This window comes from Mustela nigripes, chromosome 2 (genome assembly GCF_022355385.1).
Source record: "Mustela nigripes isolate SB6536 chromosome 2, MUSNIG.SB6536, whole genome shotgun sequence".
Taxonomy (NCBI): Eukaryota; Metazoa; Chordata; class Mammalia; order Carnivora; family Mustelidae; genus Mustela; species Mustela nigripes.
Genome location: NC_081558.1, coordinates 197,037,842 through 197,056,041, shown reverse-complemented (window position 1 = coordinate 197,056,041; position 18,200 = coordinate 197,037,842). Strand labels below are relative to the sequence as shown.

Below are 18,200 nucleotides of genomic sequence, written 5' to 3'. Positions count from 1 at the left end.
TTTGTTTGTTGGCCTTAGTTTCCCTTTTTTTTTTTTTTTTTTTTAAGTAGGCTCTATACCCAGTGTGGAGTCTAACCCAAAGCTTGAACTCACAACCCCAAGATCAAGACCTGAGCTGATTTCAAAAGTGAGACATTTAACCAATAGAGCCCCCCAGGTACCCCTACTCATTTTTAAAAACATAATTTCATATTTTTAGAAAATTTGTAAGACTACTGCACAGAACTTATCTTTTTAATGTGGGCCATTTAGAGTAAGTTGACATGGTGCCAACTTAAGGGTGTATTTACCATAACAAAACTCTCTCTTACATAAGCTCTAGAAAACAATTAAATTACCATCTAATCCAAAGACTACAATCAAATTTCACCTATCATCCCAGTAATGTCCTTTATAACAAAAGATGCAGGCATGGCACTTATTTGTTATTTAACTTTACTGTCCTTTAATATAGAAAGTTTCCTTAATCATTCCTTTGCATGGCTTTGACACTTTGGAGGCACCTCAATTCAGACTTGCCTTCCCTTTCCTCATAGTAGATTCTGATTATGCATTTTTGGCAGGAAAATTATAATTGTTATTCTGTGTTTTTCTTGTTGCCTATTTCTGGTAGCATCCCAGTTTAATTTTCTCATTACTGGTGATGTTAATTTTGATCACTTAATTAAAGTGGGATCTGGTAGGCTTACAACTATAATATTGCTACTTTCCCTTAAAAAATAATTTCGGGGTAGACACTTCAAAAGTATTTTGATTTTTTTTTTTTATCATCTTACTTGCTAAATTTTTTCTCAACATACACCTGCATTAGCAACCATTGATGCCCCTCAGGTGAATTCATTTGTATTATGGTATTTGTTAAAAATGGTTGATGGATGCTTTTTTAAAATTTCTTTTCCTCCTAGCAAAACATGTTGTTTTAGAATTGTACTTTCCTTGTCCCACTCCTAGAATCAGCCATTTTTACAAGAAATCTTAGTTACTTTTAGTATTTAGAAACCAAGATGTAGCTGCCACCCATGTTTGGTCTTTGCTGCTGAGGTGCTGGAGATCTCAAATCCTCTTTGTGGATACAGCTGGCTGAGAAATTGTTTTCTTTTCTTTCTTTCTTTTTTTTAATTTCAAGTTTTTATTTAAATTTTAGTTAGCTACCACATACAGTAAAATTGGTTTCAGGTGTAGAATTGATAAAATTGGTTTCAGGTGTAGAATTTAGTGATTCATCATTTACATATATAGAAATTGCTTTCTAAGTAAGATTCCTGACAAAAAGAAGTTCCTTGTGGAAATGACTGAACACACCCACCCACCCACACACATATACACACCTTTACTTCTTTTCCCCTTTCTATATCTACCTACATACATTAAAACCAGACTTCACACCTATAACTCCAATACCCAACCATTATCCCAGAGTCATTTTAGTTTTTGTATTTTTATATAATTGCTGATGTCATCCATGTGCTTGCAGACATGAATCATCGATCTTTTACCCTACCACTTTACTTGGATCCCCCCTTATACTGATTAGGTTCCAACATTCCTCTCTGGGTTGCTGTTTCTATCTTGCCACATGCAAATGCTTCTTACTGGCCCAGACTCCAACACCCCACACTAGACCACTAAACCCCCTTGTAGTCTATTAACTCTGCTAAGGGTCTGATGCCCTATGATAGGCTGCTGCGCCCCCCATCTGCATGCAGATGTCTATTGTGCTCAGATATAAGACTTAATTATAAAGGAGGTAAAAAAGGAAGGAAAAGAAAAAAGAAAAAAAAAAGATTTTGAAACAAAGGAAGGTAAAAAGTGTTTTCTTCCTATAGTTTTCTCAGAATATATAACACATAATTTTATATGCAGTTGTTGCTGTTTGAATTCATTGCCCTTTTAAATCAAAGTAATCTGTTACAACATAAAATAACACATGCCAAATGATCTGGGCCTTTTACTAGGTCAAATAGGCCAATGAGATACTGGGCTGTGATACTGACATCTATTTTGAAATATTTAAATTTCTACATAACATTTCTCTTACATTTTATTTAAAATCACATTGCACTTTCATTGTTCAAATTCTTCAGGAAAGACTAAATTTTGTAAGCATTAGAAAAAGAGGTCCCATCAAAGGAATAATGTTTATTACTGCTGATGTTTAAATATATGTTTCCCATCTAAGGCTCAGGGCCTAATTTATTTTTATATCTCTATTACAATTTCAGTTGAATCTATCTCTTTCTGAAAAAAATTTTAGGTATGTATTTGTCACAAAATTTTGAAACACTAGGAAAGTTGCAGTATTCAAGAAGTATTTCCAATAACATTTTAGCTCTTAGCTTGAGGAACATTTTCTTTCTTTCTTCCTTTTTTTCTTTTTCTTCTTTTTTTTTTAATGGTTAGGCTGAGGGAAACTCATTAAGTTAGCATCTTCATAGTAGGATAGGTATCAAACATATTTTTCAGTGAAAAATGTCACAGTAAGAAATGTCAGATATGTGGGCACATGGGTGGTTCACGTTCAGTCCACTGGGTGTCTGCCTTCGACTTGAGTCATGATCTCAGGATTCTGGAATCCAGCCCCCCATCTGTTAGCCTGCTTCTCCCTCTGCCCTTACCACCCTGCTTGTGCGCTCTCTCTAATAAATAAATGAAATCTTTAAAAAAAAAAAAAACTGTTAGATATGAAGGTATACAGACAATAAATATTTCCTGAGAATTTAATAAGATATCAAAATCTCATGAATATAATGTTCTATTTTTTAATTTTTTCCAGAATTATAAGTATTTAAAAATTTTTAAAAATCTAGTCATTAGCAAGTTTATCTATACAGACCTACATCATTTGTAAAAAAGCAATGTAAAATTGTATAACAGTATTGATATAACTGTATATACATATACTGATCACATATTTGGTTATTATCTATAAAAATTTTCATACTAATTAGAAGAAAACTTGCCTAATTTCCTGAGGCTTGGAATTAATGTAAATAATGAATGCTTCTGATCAGTAAAGATCATGCTCACTTCAATTTATTATCAGTGAATTTTTATATGACTTAGCACATTTCATTTTCCTAGAATTTAATTGCTTGTGTAATGGTTTATTCATATCCCTAAATGTGGATAGTCTACATCTTATGATTTTCATTGAGATTAATTTTCTTTTCTTTTTTTCTTAAATTTTATTTATTTATTTGAGAGAGAGAGACAGAGAGAGATAGCTAGAGAGAGCAGATGCAGGGCTCATCCCAGGACCCGGGGATCATGACCTGAGCCAAAGGCAGTGGCTTAACAGATCGAGCCACCCAGGAACCTCTGAGATTAATTTTCTAAAAACTTCATGGTAAATGACATATAGTTGTTTTTTTCTTCCTTAATTCCTTCCTCCCTCCTTTTCTCCCTAAATTCCCTCTTATCTCATTATTTTCCTTCCTCCTTTCTTTCCTTAAGCCCTTGTGCACAACCCCTTCTCTCCCTTCTCTAGTGTAGCAAAACTTGAATTGGAGAGAAAGAGATTTCAGTTACATAATAATTTGAGTATTATCAGCTTTGTAAACTTTTTAAATTTCCCTTTTGGTCTTTCTAACTAAAGGCATGACTTTACATATCAACAGAAGTAAATATATTTCTTAATATAAAATGATAGTTATATACGAGAACTCTACTTAGAAAACATTTAAAAATATTTTTGTGGAAACTACTTATTCTATTAAAACATAACAATCCAAAAAAACTAACATTACAATAATTTTCTGATATTTCTCTATGTAGTTCTAAAAGGCAAAAATCGTGTTTTTGTATCTTCTGAGCTATGCGAAATATACTACAATGTATACTTTCAGACTTCCAATTGGTCTTGTAAAACATAATGCAAATTCTAGAAATAAATATGTGTGTTATATATAGCTTATTTATATAACAAAAAACGTAACAATTTCTAGTTAAAATGAATTGTGTCTACATGTTATTATTTGGTATCTTTAAGCTTTGGGGCAAGAACTAGAATGTTTTCATATATAAAATGAAACACTTTTCATTGAAAGTTATATAACTTTAAATTTTCTATTTGCCTTAAAAATAAGCTATTCTTGTACTTTCAAGCTTAGGATTTTAAAATAGGTGAATTTTAGTTTATTTTCTCTCAAGATGTCTTTTTAAATCTTTTGATAGGATTCTTACTCAACATAAAATATAATTTGCTTTCTTAAGACATATCTTTTTTACTTCTTTTGTAGATGGCTCAATTGTAAAGTTGGGTGATCAGAATCATGGTTTAAAATCAATCTTGATTAGTAAATATGTTCTAATTCCTCACTACCTGTCAGATGCAATTGTTCTAAATTTTTAAGCACTGGTTCATTCTTCCTAATAATAACCTATATCATGTCTTATAAAAATAAAGCTATTTGCTTATAGAAATATTTTATGAGATCTCAGAAATTATTGGGCTATACTTACCAGCCAAAGCAAGAATATATTCTTGAAATCTTGTTCCTATACGGTTAGTGGCTGTGCAATTATATCGTCCAAAGTCATTGTCAGATGTAGGTGCTATCTAAAATAATCATAATAATAGAGGTTTAACAATTTTAAAACAAAATCATGGCAGTTTTAAAATAGATTCTAGTATGACCACCATCTTCACACTTGTTCAATTATTCACAACTCCTTGTCATAACTCTTTTTCTCTCTGTCAAGTAAGCATCACACCCTTTTAAGATGTAATGCATGGAGCTATATTTTCACTAGGTGAAATATAGTTTAACTATTAATTTATTTGGTAGACAAATACCGTCATTTTATTATATCGATTGAATAGAAAAAGTCATTAGATATTTGTGTATGGAAAGCTCAGAAAGTGGCTCACAGTTTGAAAAATATATATTCTGCAATTGTTGCAGACATGAGGTTGAAAACAGAACACTGTACCAAAAGCATGGTTAATTAACCCTCTGTTTTCTCTTTTAGACTAAAGTCAAGCAGATTTAAAGTTCATGAAAGGCTGGAAATATACCAGGTTTATTTTCCCCATCTCATGATTTTATTGAATATAAAATATTAATGAAGGATGAGGACTTACTTATCCTAAGAAAGAAAGAAATAAAGAAAGAGGAAGGAAGGAAGAAAAATAATCTTTCCAGGTATGTATTTTGCTAGAAAATGTTGCCGTTGGGTAGCAACCCCTGTAGATAGGCACATTATCTTGATGGCTAATAATAGTATCTTGCCTCCATTTCTGTTCAATTCCTATCATTCTCTTTCAGTTTAGGTGGAAAATAGCTGACCTCAGTCCTTACACATTTGAAATCCGTAATTAAGTTAACCTTCCAGGATTCTATTGCTGAACATTGGGGCCAACCCTGTAATTCTAATGTACCGAAATTCTGAAGTATCAATTCAGAAAAGAGATTTGATGATAGTAATAGATATAATTTTCAATCCCAGTAACTATTATTAAGATAGAATATGCTTACAAGAGTTGCTGTTAATTTCAACTCTATCCCAAAAGGGGGGAATATGATTTTGTGGTAATGGGAGGCTCTTAACTAAAAGTGCAATTTTGAGGTCCATTGAAGATGATAATTCTGGAAAAGTACAAAACAGCTGTGCCATTCATTCCCTGGTTAGCTGTCTATCTAGGAATAGATCATAAGTTTAAGGACTAGAGACTTTAACCATTCTTTTGTAAGTACTCCTGAGAGATTAAAACATTCATTTTTCTTACATTCAGCTTTTAATAAACCAAGCTAACTTGACTTGGCCATAATTTTACTAGTGAGAAAGAATCTTCCCCCAACATTTCTACATTTTACAAGCATAGGAGAGTTATTTGTACAGTCCATAGGGAACAATGTGCACTGAATTGATAAAATACAGACAGGATGGCCATGACATAGGATCAGGACTATTGTGCACCCCCTCAATATTAAGCAAGTATTTTAAATAGCCAGTTTTGTTGGAACAACTTTTAAAAGGCTCAATTCAGGTTTTTTTCATTTGTTGGTTTGTTTTCTATTCCTGTAAGTCGACCTATCAAAGATAAAAGTTTTACAGTTCTATCTGAAATCATTTCTTTATTATGTTGTATGATTAACAAATTCAGAAAACACCTCTAGTAGTACAGATTATTAAAAAAAAAAAAAAAAGCCCACAGACCTAGATATAACCTGGCAAATCATGATCCTTGCTGCAGAATTGATGTGTCCTAGGAAAGCAATGTGAATGCAGCATTCAATAGTGACTTTATGATCAAGCCCATTTCAATGAAATGATAGGTAATTTTATCAAAAAATAAAATATTGTACAGCAAAGGTATGCTATAAAGCAGTTTAAAAATATTCACATATTTAAAATATACCAATTATTGCTGATATTTATCCAGGAAGTGCTAGGAACACCTACATATGACTCCACTTTTTTCACATTTTAATATGCAGGTAAAATAATTCAAGCTTACTTAAGATGGTGGGCTTTAATAGTACATAATATATTGATCAACAAATATAATTTTGAACATCAAAATACGAGCTAGGAGTACAATGCTAATAAAGGAGTTCTCTAGTTGTTTTCCTAAACTTTTGTAAATTTCATTTCCTCATTCTATGTGTTCCATAGTGAGAAAATCATATGTTTAATACTTAGCCTTTTACTGAAGATAAAGAACAACACCACAGATGATCAACAGCACAATATTATTCTAATCAACCTATTAGAAAGTTCCTACATCAATGTTTGCCCATATATTAAAATGTTGGCTTATTACATTATCACCTTAGGAAGTGCTCAGGAAAAAAAAAAAAAGTTGACTTTTACAGATTATTTTATTAGCACCAATCCAAAGGATTTATGGAATATTCTGTTATGTTTTAAAATTCATAAATTTAAAAGACTGAATTACATATTTGCTCAATGAAAAAGGAAAAACTTTAAAAACCAATTCAAGAAATCTGTTATTGACCAATTTGTTATCAACTGCACACTGTATTTTTGTATATTGTATTATACGTTCTTAAGAATTAGCAATTATGTGATTATAATAATTCTTAAGCAAAAAAATAATACTGTACTATCCTAAGCAAATATGAATGCTATTAATTTAAAATCTGTAATGCTTATTGTTGCTTTTTTTTGGTAGTTATTGTCATTTTGTTTTATTTTAAATTGTATTAGCTACCCATTAGTCATTTACTCAGGGTTTGAATTTAATTAAGAAAAAAAGTATACACATAAAAAGTGTATGTTCAAAGTGAATGCTTTTTTTTTTTTTTAAGATTTTATTTATTTGTCAAAGAGAAAGAAAGCACAGGTGGGGGAGTAGCAAGCAGAGGGAGAAGAAGGCTTCCTGCTGAGCAAGGAGCCAGATGTGGGACTCAATCCCAGGATCCTGGGTTCATGACCCTAGCCAAAGGCAGTTGCCCAACCAACTGAGCCACGTAGGCGTCCCAAGGTCAATGCTTTTTAACCAATAAATCATGTGGACTGTAAAAACAAAAACCACTTAGTTTTTACTTTGGGGTGGAGACGAATGCCATTTAGGCAGAAGATTAAATAACGTGAGAGATTTATATGAATAGAATACTTAAATATAAAATGTTTAAAATATTTAAATGCCAGATTTATAACACATTGCTTAATACTGACTACAGCGAATTACGAGCTATCCCAGAAACTGAAAAGTGGTAAAATGAACAAAGCAGAAATTACACATTAGTCATTTAAACATGAATGAACTTAAATCTACCTTTTATGGAATAAATTGTGTCACCCCCACAAAATAAATATGTTGAAAGCCTGACTTCTAATGTTATTTGGAGATAGGGTCTTTAAGGAAGTAACTGAGATTGAATGAGGTCATAAACATGGGCCCTGATGTCCTTACAGGAAGACAAGACACCACAGTTCTCTCGTTCTGTGCATAGTTAGAGGGCACACCTGCAACCCAAGGACAGAAATTTCACCAAAACCCAACCCTCTGGCACCTTGATCCTGGACTTATAGCCTACAGAAATATGTGGAGGGAAGGAGATTACTTTATTTAAGCTACCTGGTCTGTGGTATTCATTATGGCAGCCTGAACAAAGTACCCCAAACTGAAGTTAAACCTCACCTCACTTTTTAACTAGTTAAAAACCTAAATTTTATGTTAAATCTAACCAAATTTCTTTTTGAGACTGACCTCTGTGTCAATTCCCAATAGTTCTTCTAATAAAGTTACAAAGTAACCAATTTAAATTCAAAAAAATTTAGACACCACCCATCCTGAGGTGTTTAAATCCTTTGGAATGGGTGGTCTGCACAGATATTTGCCTTACTAATATTTTATAGCATATGTATTTGTTGGGCATGTAAGTGATAGTCAAAGCCTTTCTGCCTTAGGTCTAGAAAATCGATATAAAACAATAGTTCCTTTTAGAGTCCTACCCTCTTATCTTTTTGGCTATATTAGTAAATAAATAAAATAAAATACAAAATTAAAAAGAAAGAAACAGATAAAGACAATCACTTAATGAGCAAAGAGTCAGTTATCCAAATATTTGGGGAAGTGATGGCTAAATCCTTTTGTCAACCAAATTTTTCATGAGGTCCAATTACCAGGTAGAAAAGTAAATATGGCACCAATGAGAACACCTTTAAGTTAATACATTGAGTGTCAAATATTATTTTAAAACATGAATTTTTAAAATGAATGTAAATTGAATTACAGTGGAAAACATAGCATCTTTTTAGCTAAATAAGGTTATTTGAGAGAGCTTCCCAGTTGCATTGAAAACATGAGGAATTGGAAGGTTCATGATTGTGTATCAATTCCCAAGAACTTTGGGAATTTGTATAAATTTCCCAAAGTTCTTGGGAATTGATACACACACACATAATCTACAATTAATAAATAAAAGGTATTGTATTCAAACAGAATTAAAAGGCCAGACACTTGGCAGTATAAAGACAATTATCTATAATTTTAATTTAAAATATAAAATGAAGTGAGGCATTGAACAAGTAAATCTGGTTTATTTAGAAACTTGTAAATATGCACCCACCAAAAAGTTATGTATGCATCTGAGATGGAGGGCATAATCTCAGAATTAATAACTAGTATCAGCAACACTTCAGGGAATTACTAATTCCCTCACCCTATTTTTTCCCTGATATAATTAACTTTTTTCCCAAAAAAGTTTATGAAAAATAACGGCTTTTACCATAGACTCTTTTTTATACAAGAATGAGATATTATTAATCATTAATGGTCCATGATCTAAATGCACAAAATTTTCTTTTTAAGTAAATACACAAGAAAGAGACACAATAAAATTTGTATGTGTATATATAATATATATTATGTAATATAAATGTATATTATATAATTGTATTTATATTAACATTTTATATGCATTCTAAAACAGTAGGTGACTGCTAAAATCATACAACTTATTCATATGTACACGAAGACTTACCTCTAATATCATCTTTCTCCCTGCACTATATGTCTTTAAATTAGTGATGTTTTTAGCTGGCAGGACTAATTTCTCTTTTCTCCAATGGACTGATGCTGGTGGATTAGATTTCACATCACAGCTTATATTGATAGGGTTTCCTTCCCAAGAGTAATAAATTGTTTGGTTTGATATAAACTTGGGAGCATCTGTAAAGCAAAACAATAAAACATTTATAGACCTCTTTTTTAAGATAAATAATCACTTGATTAGTATGTACAACAATAATTACTGCTTGAATGCAAAAAGAAGCCACAGAAATTCTAATGTTATATATTTAATATGTGACATGAGAACTCATGAAAATATGTTATTTGACTATTTCATCAAATAATTTTAATTAATATACAAATATTAAAAGTTGGACAATTATTAAAGTATGAAAGATTAATGCTCAGAGTTAATTCTGCTTTTGATAACCTGACAAAAATTATCTATTCATTAGATACCTAATTAATAGGTATCTACATATGTGAAATCGCTTTCTGGAACAAACCTCTAATTATAAAGTGTGAGTTTAGAATAACAAAATCAGTGGTCTTGGGTCCTTTTTGAATCATGTCTTACTCAAAAGAATAATGTCTTATAATTTCTTCTATGAGATATTTTTAAGCAGATATAAAATCTAAGTTGAAATGTCAATATCACAATTAAGAAACGAGTTTTTCCTGAAATATCATTTCCAATTTTAATTAAACCAGAGATAATTTAATTTAATCCACAAAGTTGATTTGAAGATTAATCAGCTCCTATGGAGCTCCGCCAATTCTCCATAGCCTACCTCAGACCTCTATAAAAACAGTTAAGAGAAAATAGACAATATTATTATATTACCTTATTGAAATTACCTAATTGTGAAGACACACAAACATGATTTTTAGTCTTGCTCCATTCTAGAACGATGATGTAGCACAAATGCCAATCAACCATAGCCTCTCTGAGTCTCAGTGGTTAACAGCGTAAGTATTTGAAAGAATTCATCTTTAAAATTTTTACATAAAATCAAAGACCTATATTAAGTGGTAGCTAAAATGTTGCTGATATTTATATTATTATTATTGTCACTAATATTAACTACTTAAAACTTAGTATCACCTCATAGAATATCAACTTCAGTAATGTAACTTAAATGTTTTGTTTTACTAACCCCAACTACTTAAAAATGAGCTATATCAATTTTGTTGTATATGATTTTATAGAAGATACATAAGAATTATAATCTGTAGTACAAATACATAAGTAATTGAAAAATTCTTATCCTATATTTGTTTTAGTGTATGTTTATAATGTCAATCTCACACAGGGGTATGAAATATTAATTGACTGTTTTCTATTTAAGACAGTGAGATTATACATTGAGTTCTGTCTTATCTTTCCAATAACCTTGTAAGGAAGGTATTTTCCTGTTGTAAGCATGAAGGATCTGGAATAAGAGCTGTCAAGTTTACTCCAGCACTACATCGTAGGTCTAGGATATGAATTTATGGTGATTTTAACCAAAGACCATTCATTATAGATCCATTCACCCCAGCAACAAAATTATATCATTCAGTGCCTGAAACATTTTGGTGATGTGGATCCTATCATACATTATTGAAGAGAATAGAATTTGAACAATTCCTCAGAAAGAAAAAGAAACTTAAAAAGCTTTATAACTTTGCTTCTACAATCCAGTCATAGATCTCTCTCCAGAGAAAATAAGTAGAAATATTAGAAGTTTATATAAAAGGCTTTTAATGCATCGCTACCTTAACAAAAACTCAAAAAAGCTTAACGTCCTATAAAAGAGAATTGTCTAAATAAGTAATAACACATGTTGGCACTCAGGTGTGCTAAATATTACACAAACATATCTGCCTATGGTTTTCCCTCCACTGGTAATGTACCTGCCTTCGAAACTAGGCTCAACACTTCCTAAACACAGCTTTTCCATGACTTTCAGTTGTGGCTGAGCTTCTGTACACAGAATCCCACAGATTCTGTGTTTTCCCTCAGCATGGTAATAGGCAATGGAAGGATCCACCAAATGATCTGACTCTTATGGGTTAAGATATGTCTTGGTCACAATTATATACCTGATAGCTTACATTGTGTGTGATGTTTATGTGGTTCTTAAAAACTGTATATTGAATTTACTTGAAATTGAGCATTCAATGAATTTTCAATTCAACAGTTTGGTTAAATTGAACAGAAGATATTTTAAAGGATAAAAGAAAAAAAAATGTTTTTCCCAAAGCCTGGAAGATTAAGTGAAAAATCTAAAGAACATGTAACTAATTAGGGGTGTAACTGTAAAAGAAACCAAACTTCCTGATATTCAGAGTCAAAAGCTAAGGTTATATCTATATCTCTAGCTATATCTATAAAACATTTTATTACTCTTAATAAATATGAAATATAATCTCTTTAATATTCTAATATTCTAAGTAAAGGTTTATGGATAATTTATTTGCTTATAAATATAGCCCCATATGAAAATCATACATTCTAATGGAACTATTAATAGCTGACTCACAGTGTACTCTGTCTATGATGTAGCATCTGCATGAATATGTGTTATGGTATTATAATTTAACCATAAACTTAGGGCAAGATATGATTTTTCTACAAAAGCAAGCAATTGCTGCTAATTGTTTGCCTGATGATCTCAGTAGGAATTTAATTTGGAATCAGGGATGTTGAATGCAAACATGCTTACAGGCAATGCATGCTATACTGAAAGCCACATTAAAAAAATGTATTTGTGGAGCGAGGCAAGAAAATATTGATAACTTCTATCTACAATAATACATAAAGTAAATTCCTCTAAATTATATGCTTTGTAGATACCCCATCAACAGCAAGGCAGCAATGTTCCCTGGCACAAGACTGGCATGTTAATAAAATCCAACAAATAGTGTTGGGTCACTGGTTGAAGAAGGATGTGACTGGCACAGGCAACATGTGAAAACTTCAGGCTAAAAACCAGTAGCCATATTTCATCTTGATAAATCAAAAATAGTAATTTTCAGAGCATTCATCTTTTTTAAAAAGTAGGCCTTTCACATCATGAAAGGCTTCAAATATGGTGCGGAGGAAATAAGCTTTGGCAGTTAACCAAACAGCCGGGGGAAGGAAGAGGAAAGAAGAATATGGCATCAACAGCACATCAAGTAGTGGAAATGTCCCTCAAGGCATTGTATGTCCCCCAAATTCCGTTCAAGTCCAAAATAAAATATTCTACAAATTTCAATGAACAGAAATAACTCTATTGGAAGAGCATTTTTGTGAGCAAAAAGTAGAAGAAAAAATCAGAGAAATCTGCCTGTGACAAGATGAAATATGTCATTTAGTGGCTGGAAAAGGAGAAGAATCGTCTCAGAAGCTTTTGGTCACAGTGAGAACCAAGGACCGTGGCAACAATGCCCTCCTTGACAAAACTGTTGTCACGCTTCCATAAGCCCTTCTATAAGGACTTGGCTTTGTCCTCGGGCCCTCTCCTGGTCTGCTTCCTCCTTTACTAAAGAATCATGCTAAGTCGATTCAGGGGGAATTGTTCCGTTGATATCCGAGTATCTCTGAAATCTGGTCAAGTCCTTTATTATCCTCCCTTAATGCTCATGTCCGTGGCCTGCTTTTAGCAAGAATTCTGTCAGGCTCGTTTAGCAAGAAGCGCATTATAGTTGAAATGTAATAAAGTTTCTCTTAGTAATTTTCCATCCACTGACTTCTGTCATACTGCTCATTGGCTTTAAGTCCCCACTTGTCTTTGTTATATTTGGAGTTGAGTTTAAGCTCTCTCTCCTATTCAACAGTCTTGACCACCCCCCATTGCAATAGACTTGAATATGGCCCTCTTTACCATTTTTCAGTGTCCGCATACTTTTTCCTTGACAAAATATGATAGAGTATATCAGACGCTTAACGACTGAGCCACCCAGGTCCTCCAGAATTCAACAATTTTTGAAAATCAATCACACAATAAAGAAATTTACCCCAGTCAGACTTTCAGACAGGGAGATAAAAAAAGATTTATACCCAACTGTGTGTGAATTCCCCCACGTTCTCATTATATGAGATCTCTGTATGTATTGTATTTACCTATGAAAAAGTTAAACTTGTAATACTTTTGTGCACATGGTCATTTCAAGTTCTAACTGAAAAGGAACATGAGAGTCATCTGCAAATCTTTGTTCTACATACAAGAAACTGATTCTGAGATATTTGGGAAGGTGGTGGCAGAGCCAACCCATAGTCTTTTGGCTGTTTATGATTGCATTAAGAAATGATACCACTGTGTCAGTTTTTCTGTTAATAACTAAGTACATTTTCAGCAAGTGGTTTCTGTAGATCATCAATAATGAAGTTAGTGTTTGAAATGATTATACCAAGTAATCAAGGAAGTATTTTATTAGTCCTATATGCTGTATTCAAGCAATAAAGGAAACATGCAGTACAGTTTAGGAAAAATTTTGATGGAAACAGGTGCACATTTGCACACTCACTTATTTCTAGGTGATGCCAATAAAATGAGGTAATTAAAATCGTCACTTTTCAATTTTTCTGCTGATATATGAGAAGCTAAGAGGTAAGAAGAAACGTACTCTGGGGCATGCCAGTTATTTTCTGCACTAAGGGTTTAATGGTTAGAATCACATTTTAGCGACATATCCTTGAATAAAAGGTGCTTAGATAAAAACGCAGGAAACTTAACCTTACATAAGAATTGAAAAATAACAAAACCTGGAATGCGGAGAAAGAGGAGGAGGGAGAGGGAAGGAGGTTGGAGGCGAGACGTGGAAAAGAGGAAAATCAGAACAAGGACAAAACAATCAAGTATATTTTGCTTTGTTGTAGAATTTACATCTTAGAACTACTTCCGGATTTCATCCTGTGTTCCCTTCGGGGTACTGGGGAACAAATGCTCAAGGTCCCCCACCTACTTCAAGTTTCTGTGCTCTCTCAAGTTTATTTTATAATTTGAGGTAATATGAAATAACACTTAGACACTGTCAATTTCAGCATCAAGACACCAAAAGCTAAAATAATAAGTTATAAGTTTATTTAAAATTGTAAACAGAGAGAAAAGTTAAGCCATTGTTTCGATATCAGAAAGTCAAAGATAGGGGCGCCTGGGTGGCTCAGTGGGTTAAGTCTCTGCCTTCGGCTCAGGTCATGATCTCAGGGTCCTGGGAGGCTGCATCAGGCTCTCTGCTCAGCAGAGAGCCTGCTCCCTCCTCTCCCTCTGCCTGCCTCTCTGCCTACTTGTGAGCTCTCTCTCTCTTTCTCTGTCAAATAAATAAATAAAATGTTAAAAAAAAAAAAAAGGTCAAAGATAATTCCCTAAACTCCAGTTTGAAAATTTGAATATACCTTTCACTTGGAATTAATAAAATGTATTGAAGTAGTGTATAAAATTTGTTTGGTTACTGCTTATATTCAAGATTGGCATTTCAAAGTTAATCTCAAAATTTGCAGTCTAGCCCTTTTGTGGTTAAGAAATTATGAGAGTTGCTGGGGGGAGGGGGGTTGGGAGAAGGGTGAGTGGGGTTATGGACATTAGGGAGGGTATGTGCTTTGGTGAGTGCTGATTCACAGACCTGTACCCCTGGGGATAAAAATACATGTTTATAAAAAAATTAAAAATAAATAAATAAATACAGCACAGAAAAAAAAAAAGAAATTATGAATATGCTAACCATAGCACTTTTGCTCTTGATCCATAACAAGTGAAGTCTTGCCTTAAAAGTAAAATTCCTCAATAAATTGAAGACATCATTCGACATCTCAATAAAGAATAAATTTAATCCCCAGAAGAACATATTTACTAATGTTGTAACATATAATTGATTTTTAAACACATTTTAAATTATATTTTTCATCTAAAAATGCATGTATTGGGTGCCTGGGTGGCTCAACTGGTTGGGTGTCTGACTCTTGATTTCAGCTCAGGTCATGATCTCAGGGTCCTGATATCAAGCCCCACATTGGGCTCCAAGCTCAGCAAGGATTCTGTTTAAGAAACTCTCTTGGGGTGCCTGGGTGGCTCAATTGGTTCAGCAACTGCCTTCAGCTCCCATTGTGATCCCAGAATCCTGGGATCTAGTCCCACATCAGGCTCCCAGCTCCACGGGGAGTCCGCTTCTCCCTCTGACCTTCTCCCCTCCCATGCTCTCTCTCACTCTCTCTCTCAAATAAATAAATGAAATCTTAAAAAAAAAAAAAAAAAGAATCTCTCTCCCTTTCCCTCTGTTCCTCCCTGCTGCTTGAGCGCGCGCGCTCTCTCTCTCTCTCTCTGATAAATAAATCATTCAAAAAAGTGAACTTATGTAATTTTTACATCAGGAAAATTCATAGGAATTTCCCAAGTTGAGCTCAATCAAGTTGCTATTCCTTTTTAAAACATTAAGTGTTGATAGTGTGTTACATTGCTTCTATCATTATAATTTTAACATGTGCTATGCAATTGCCATTTTGAGTATATCTTCATATCTGAATCTGATCATTACAATTTATAGATATTTTGTTAATGTCCAAATATATTTTTAAAAAGTTTTATTTATTTATTTGACAGACAGTGAGAGAGAGCACAATCAGGGGGAGTGGCAGAGGCAGAGGGAGAAGCAGGCTCCCTGTTGAGCAGAGAGCCTGATGTGGGGCTCCATCCCAGGACCCTGGGATCATGACCTCAGCTGAAGGCAGATGCTTAACTGACTGAGCCAACCAGGCACCCCTAAATATATTTTTCTTGAGTCTATGATATCTCTAATAAAAGAATATTCTAGAATATAATGAAAAGTAAGGGAGTTTTCTTACTGAAAATATAATTCATAAGATATAGCAAAAAATACTAAATGTAACTGCAAAATATTCTCCATATACAAAACTACCAAACAAAAATACGGGTACCTTTCTTAAGAGTGAAATTCTAATTTTGAGGTTTTTTTAGTCTCAGTGAACTTACAGACCGTTGTGTGTGTGTGTGTGTGTGTGTATGTGTGTGTGTGTTCTAGTGTGAACATTATATGTACATCATTTCAGAGAAATTTCAAGCTTTTTTTTTGTTGAGAGATATTATTTGGAATTAAATCGTAAGTGGCCTCATTTTCATACTTTAAAAACTTAAGGTACTGCATGTGTGGTAATATGCTTATTACATAAGCATAGTTAAAAAACCATATCATATTTTTTCCTTGGATTATCAAAAGGGCAAAATTCATCTTCAATACTCAATATTGTGATATCATGTATTGTACTAGATCCCTTAAACAATAACTTGTACATTAACTTGTTTAAGATTCAAGTATATTCTACCATCTACTGTGAATGATTAACATTTTATTTATGGTTTAGTTGTATTTGGTTTGACATTTTAACTAATATTTAGGGTGCCTGGCCAAATAAAATACTGCAATTTTTAAATCATTGACTTGATTGCACATCTCCAGTCAAAATACCAAAATTTATGTCCACTGACACAAAGCTAACCATTAACAAGTTGGACATAATCGTTTAGGTATAAAGGTTTCACCGACCTGGCTATTCATCAAATCATATTTTGAGCTTGTGGGAAAAGAGACGTCTAAGGCTTCTTCATAAAGATTCCAAATGCACTGCTCTGGGAAAGATAGCTGCTGCACTAATTATCCCAAATTATTATCGTGTGTCTGTTTTATGCTAACTACTATTAAAATGTGGGCGATTCATGTCAACAGGGAATCCATTCTAGTGGGTCAGGCAGATGCAGAAATACGTAAGTATAATGAAGGCGATTTAAGTACATGTACATGCACATAAATACAACAGAAGTGCAATGGGTAAGGTTCTTGTCTCAAAGGTATTAGCTCTGAGCCTAATTAGGACATTGCGGGGGGAGGGATCAAAGAAAACTGCTGGAAGATCATGACCCCTTACCTCTAACATTTTTTGAGCACATAAAATATGATGAATACAGTCCTAAATGCTTCCCATGGATTGTCACATCAAGACTGACTATAAGAATCTAGACACACACACACACACACACACACACACACAGATAGTGGCTGAACTACAATGGAAGACAGAATTTTGCACTTGCTGTTTATAAATATATTATATCAGAAATAGCATTAGGCAGGCCATTGGATTCGGGTCCCAACTTTGCTAGATCTTAATTATGTCACCTCGACATTAATTAATTAATAAACCTCTGTTTATTAATTTGAGCTTTGGGTTTTTGATTCTGGTTTTCTTTATAGAATTATGAGTTGAACTTGTTTCTTTAACCTCTAGGAGTTTACTAACACAGAAAACAAGAGACTTGGACAAGTTAAAAATATAGGGATAGGGTTATAATATTTACCATATATAAAGAAGCATTGGCTTATATAGAGATGAAATTTGCTTTTGGCAAGAATTATAAATCCTTCAGGATAATGTTAATTATCTCATATGTATAAAAGCCTCTGGTTGGGAGTTTACACACATACATGTAATTATATGCATATATGTATGCAAATAATGAAAATGAAGAATAATCCTTTTTATTAATATCATTTTAATAAGTTAATATCTTTAAAACTGAAGAATGCACGAGAGAAAATCATGTGAGTTCCTTGGTGGTGAAAATATCAGGAAGCACCTGATTTTCGGGCTCCTGCATCTTCTACTTATGAATAGATGATTAACAAGACTACAAACATTATTGCATAGACTGTGAGAAGGAGAATATGTAGCACTGGTTGT

The 18,200-nt window shown here is 33.0% G+C and overlaps 1 protein-coding gene across 2 annotated transcripts in view; it reads right to left on the bottom strand.

Annotated features, from left to right (window-relative positions):
* Positions 1–18,200, bottom strand: part of NCAM2 (neural cell adhesion molecule 2) — a 514,996-nt gene that overhangs the window by 101,065 nt on the left and 395,731 nt on the right. For both annotated transcript variants that reach the window (XM_059392179.1, XM_059392180.1), the window contains exons 10-11: positions 9,456–9,643; positions 4,462–4,558 (exon numbers count right to left, since the gene is read on the bottom strand). In XM_059392179.1, the coding sequence (XP_059248162.1) occupies positions 4,462–4,558; positions 9,456–9,643 (285 nt within the window). The remainder of the gene's footprint in view (positions 1–4,461; positions 4,559–9,455; positions 9,644–18,200) is intronic.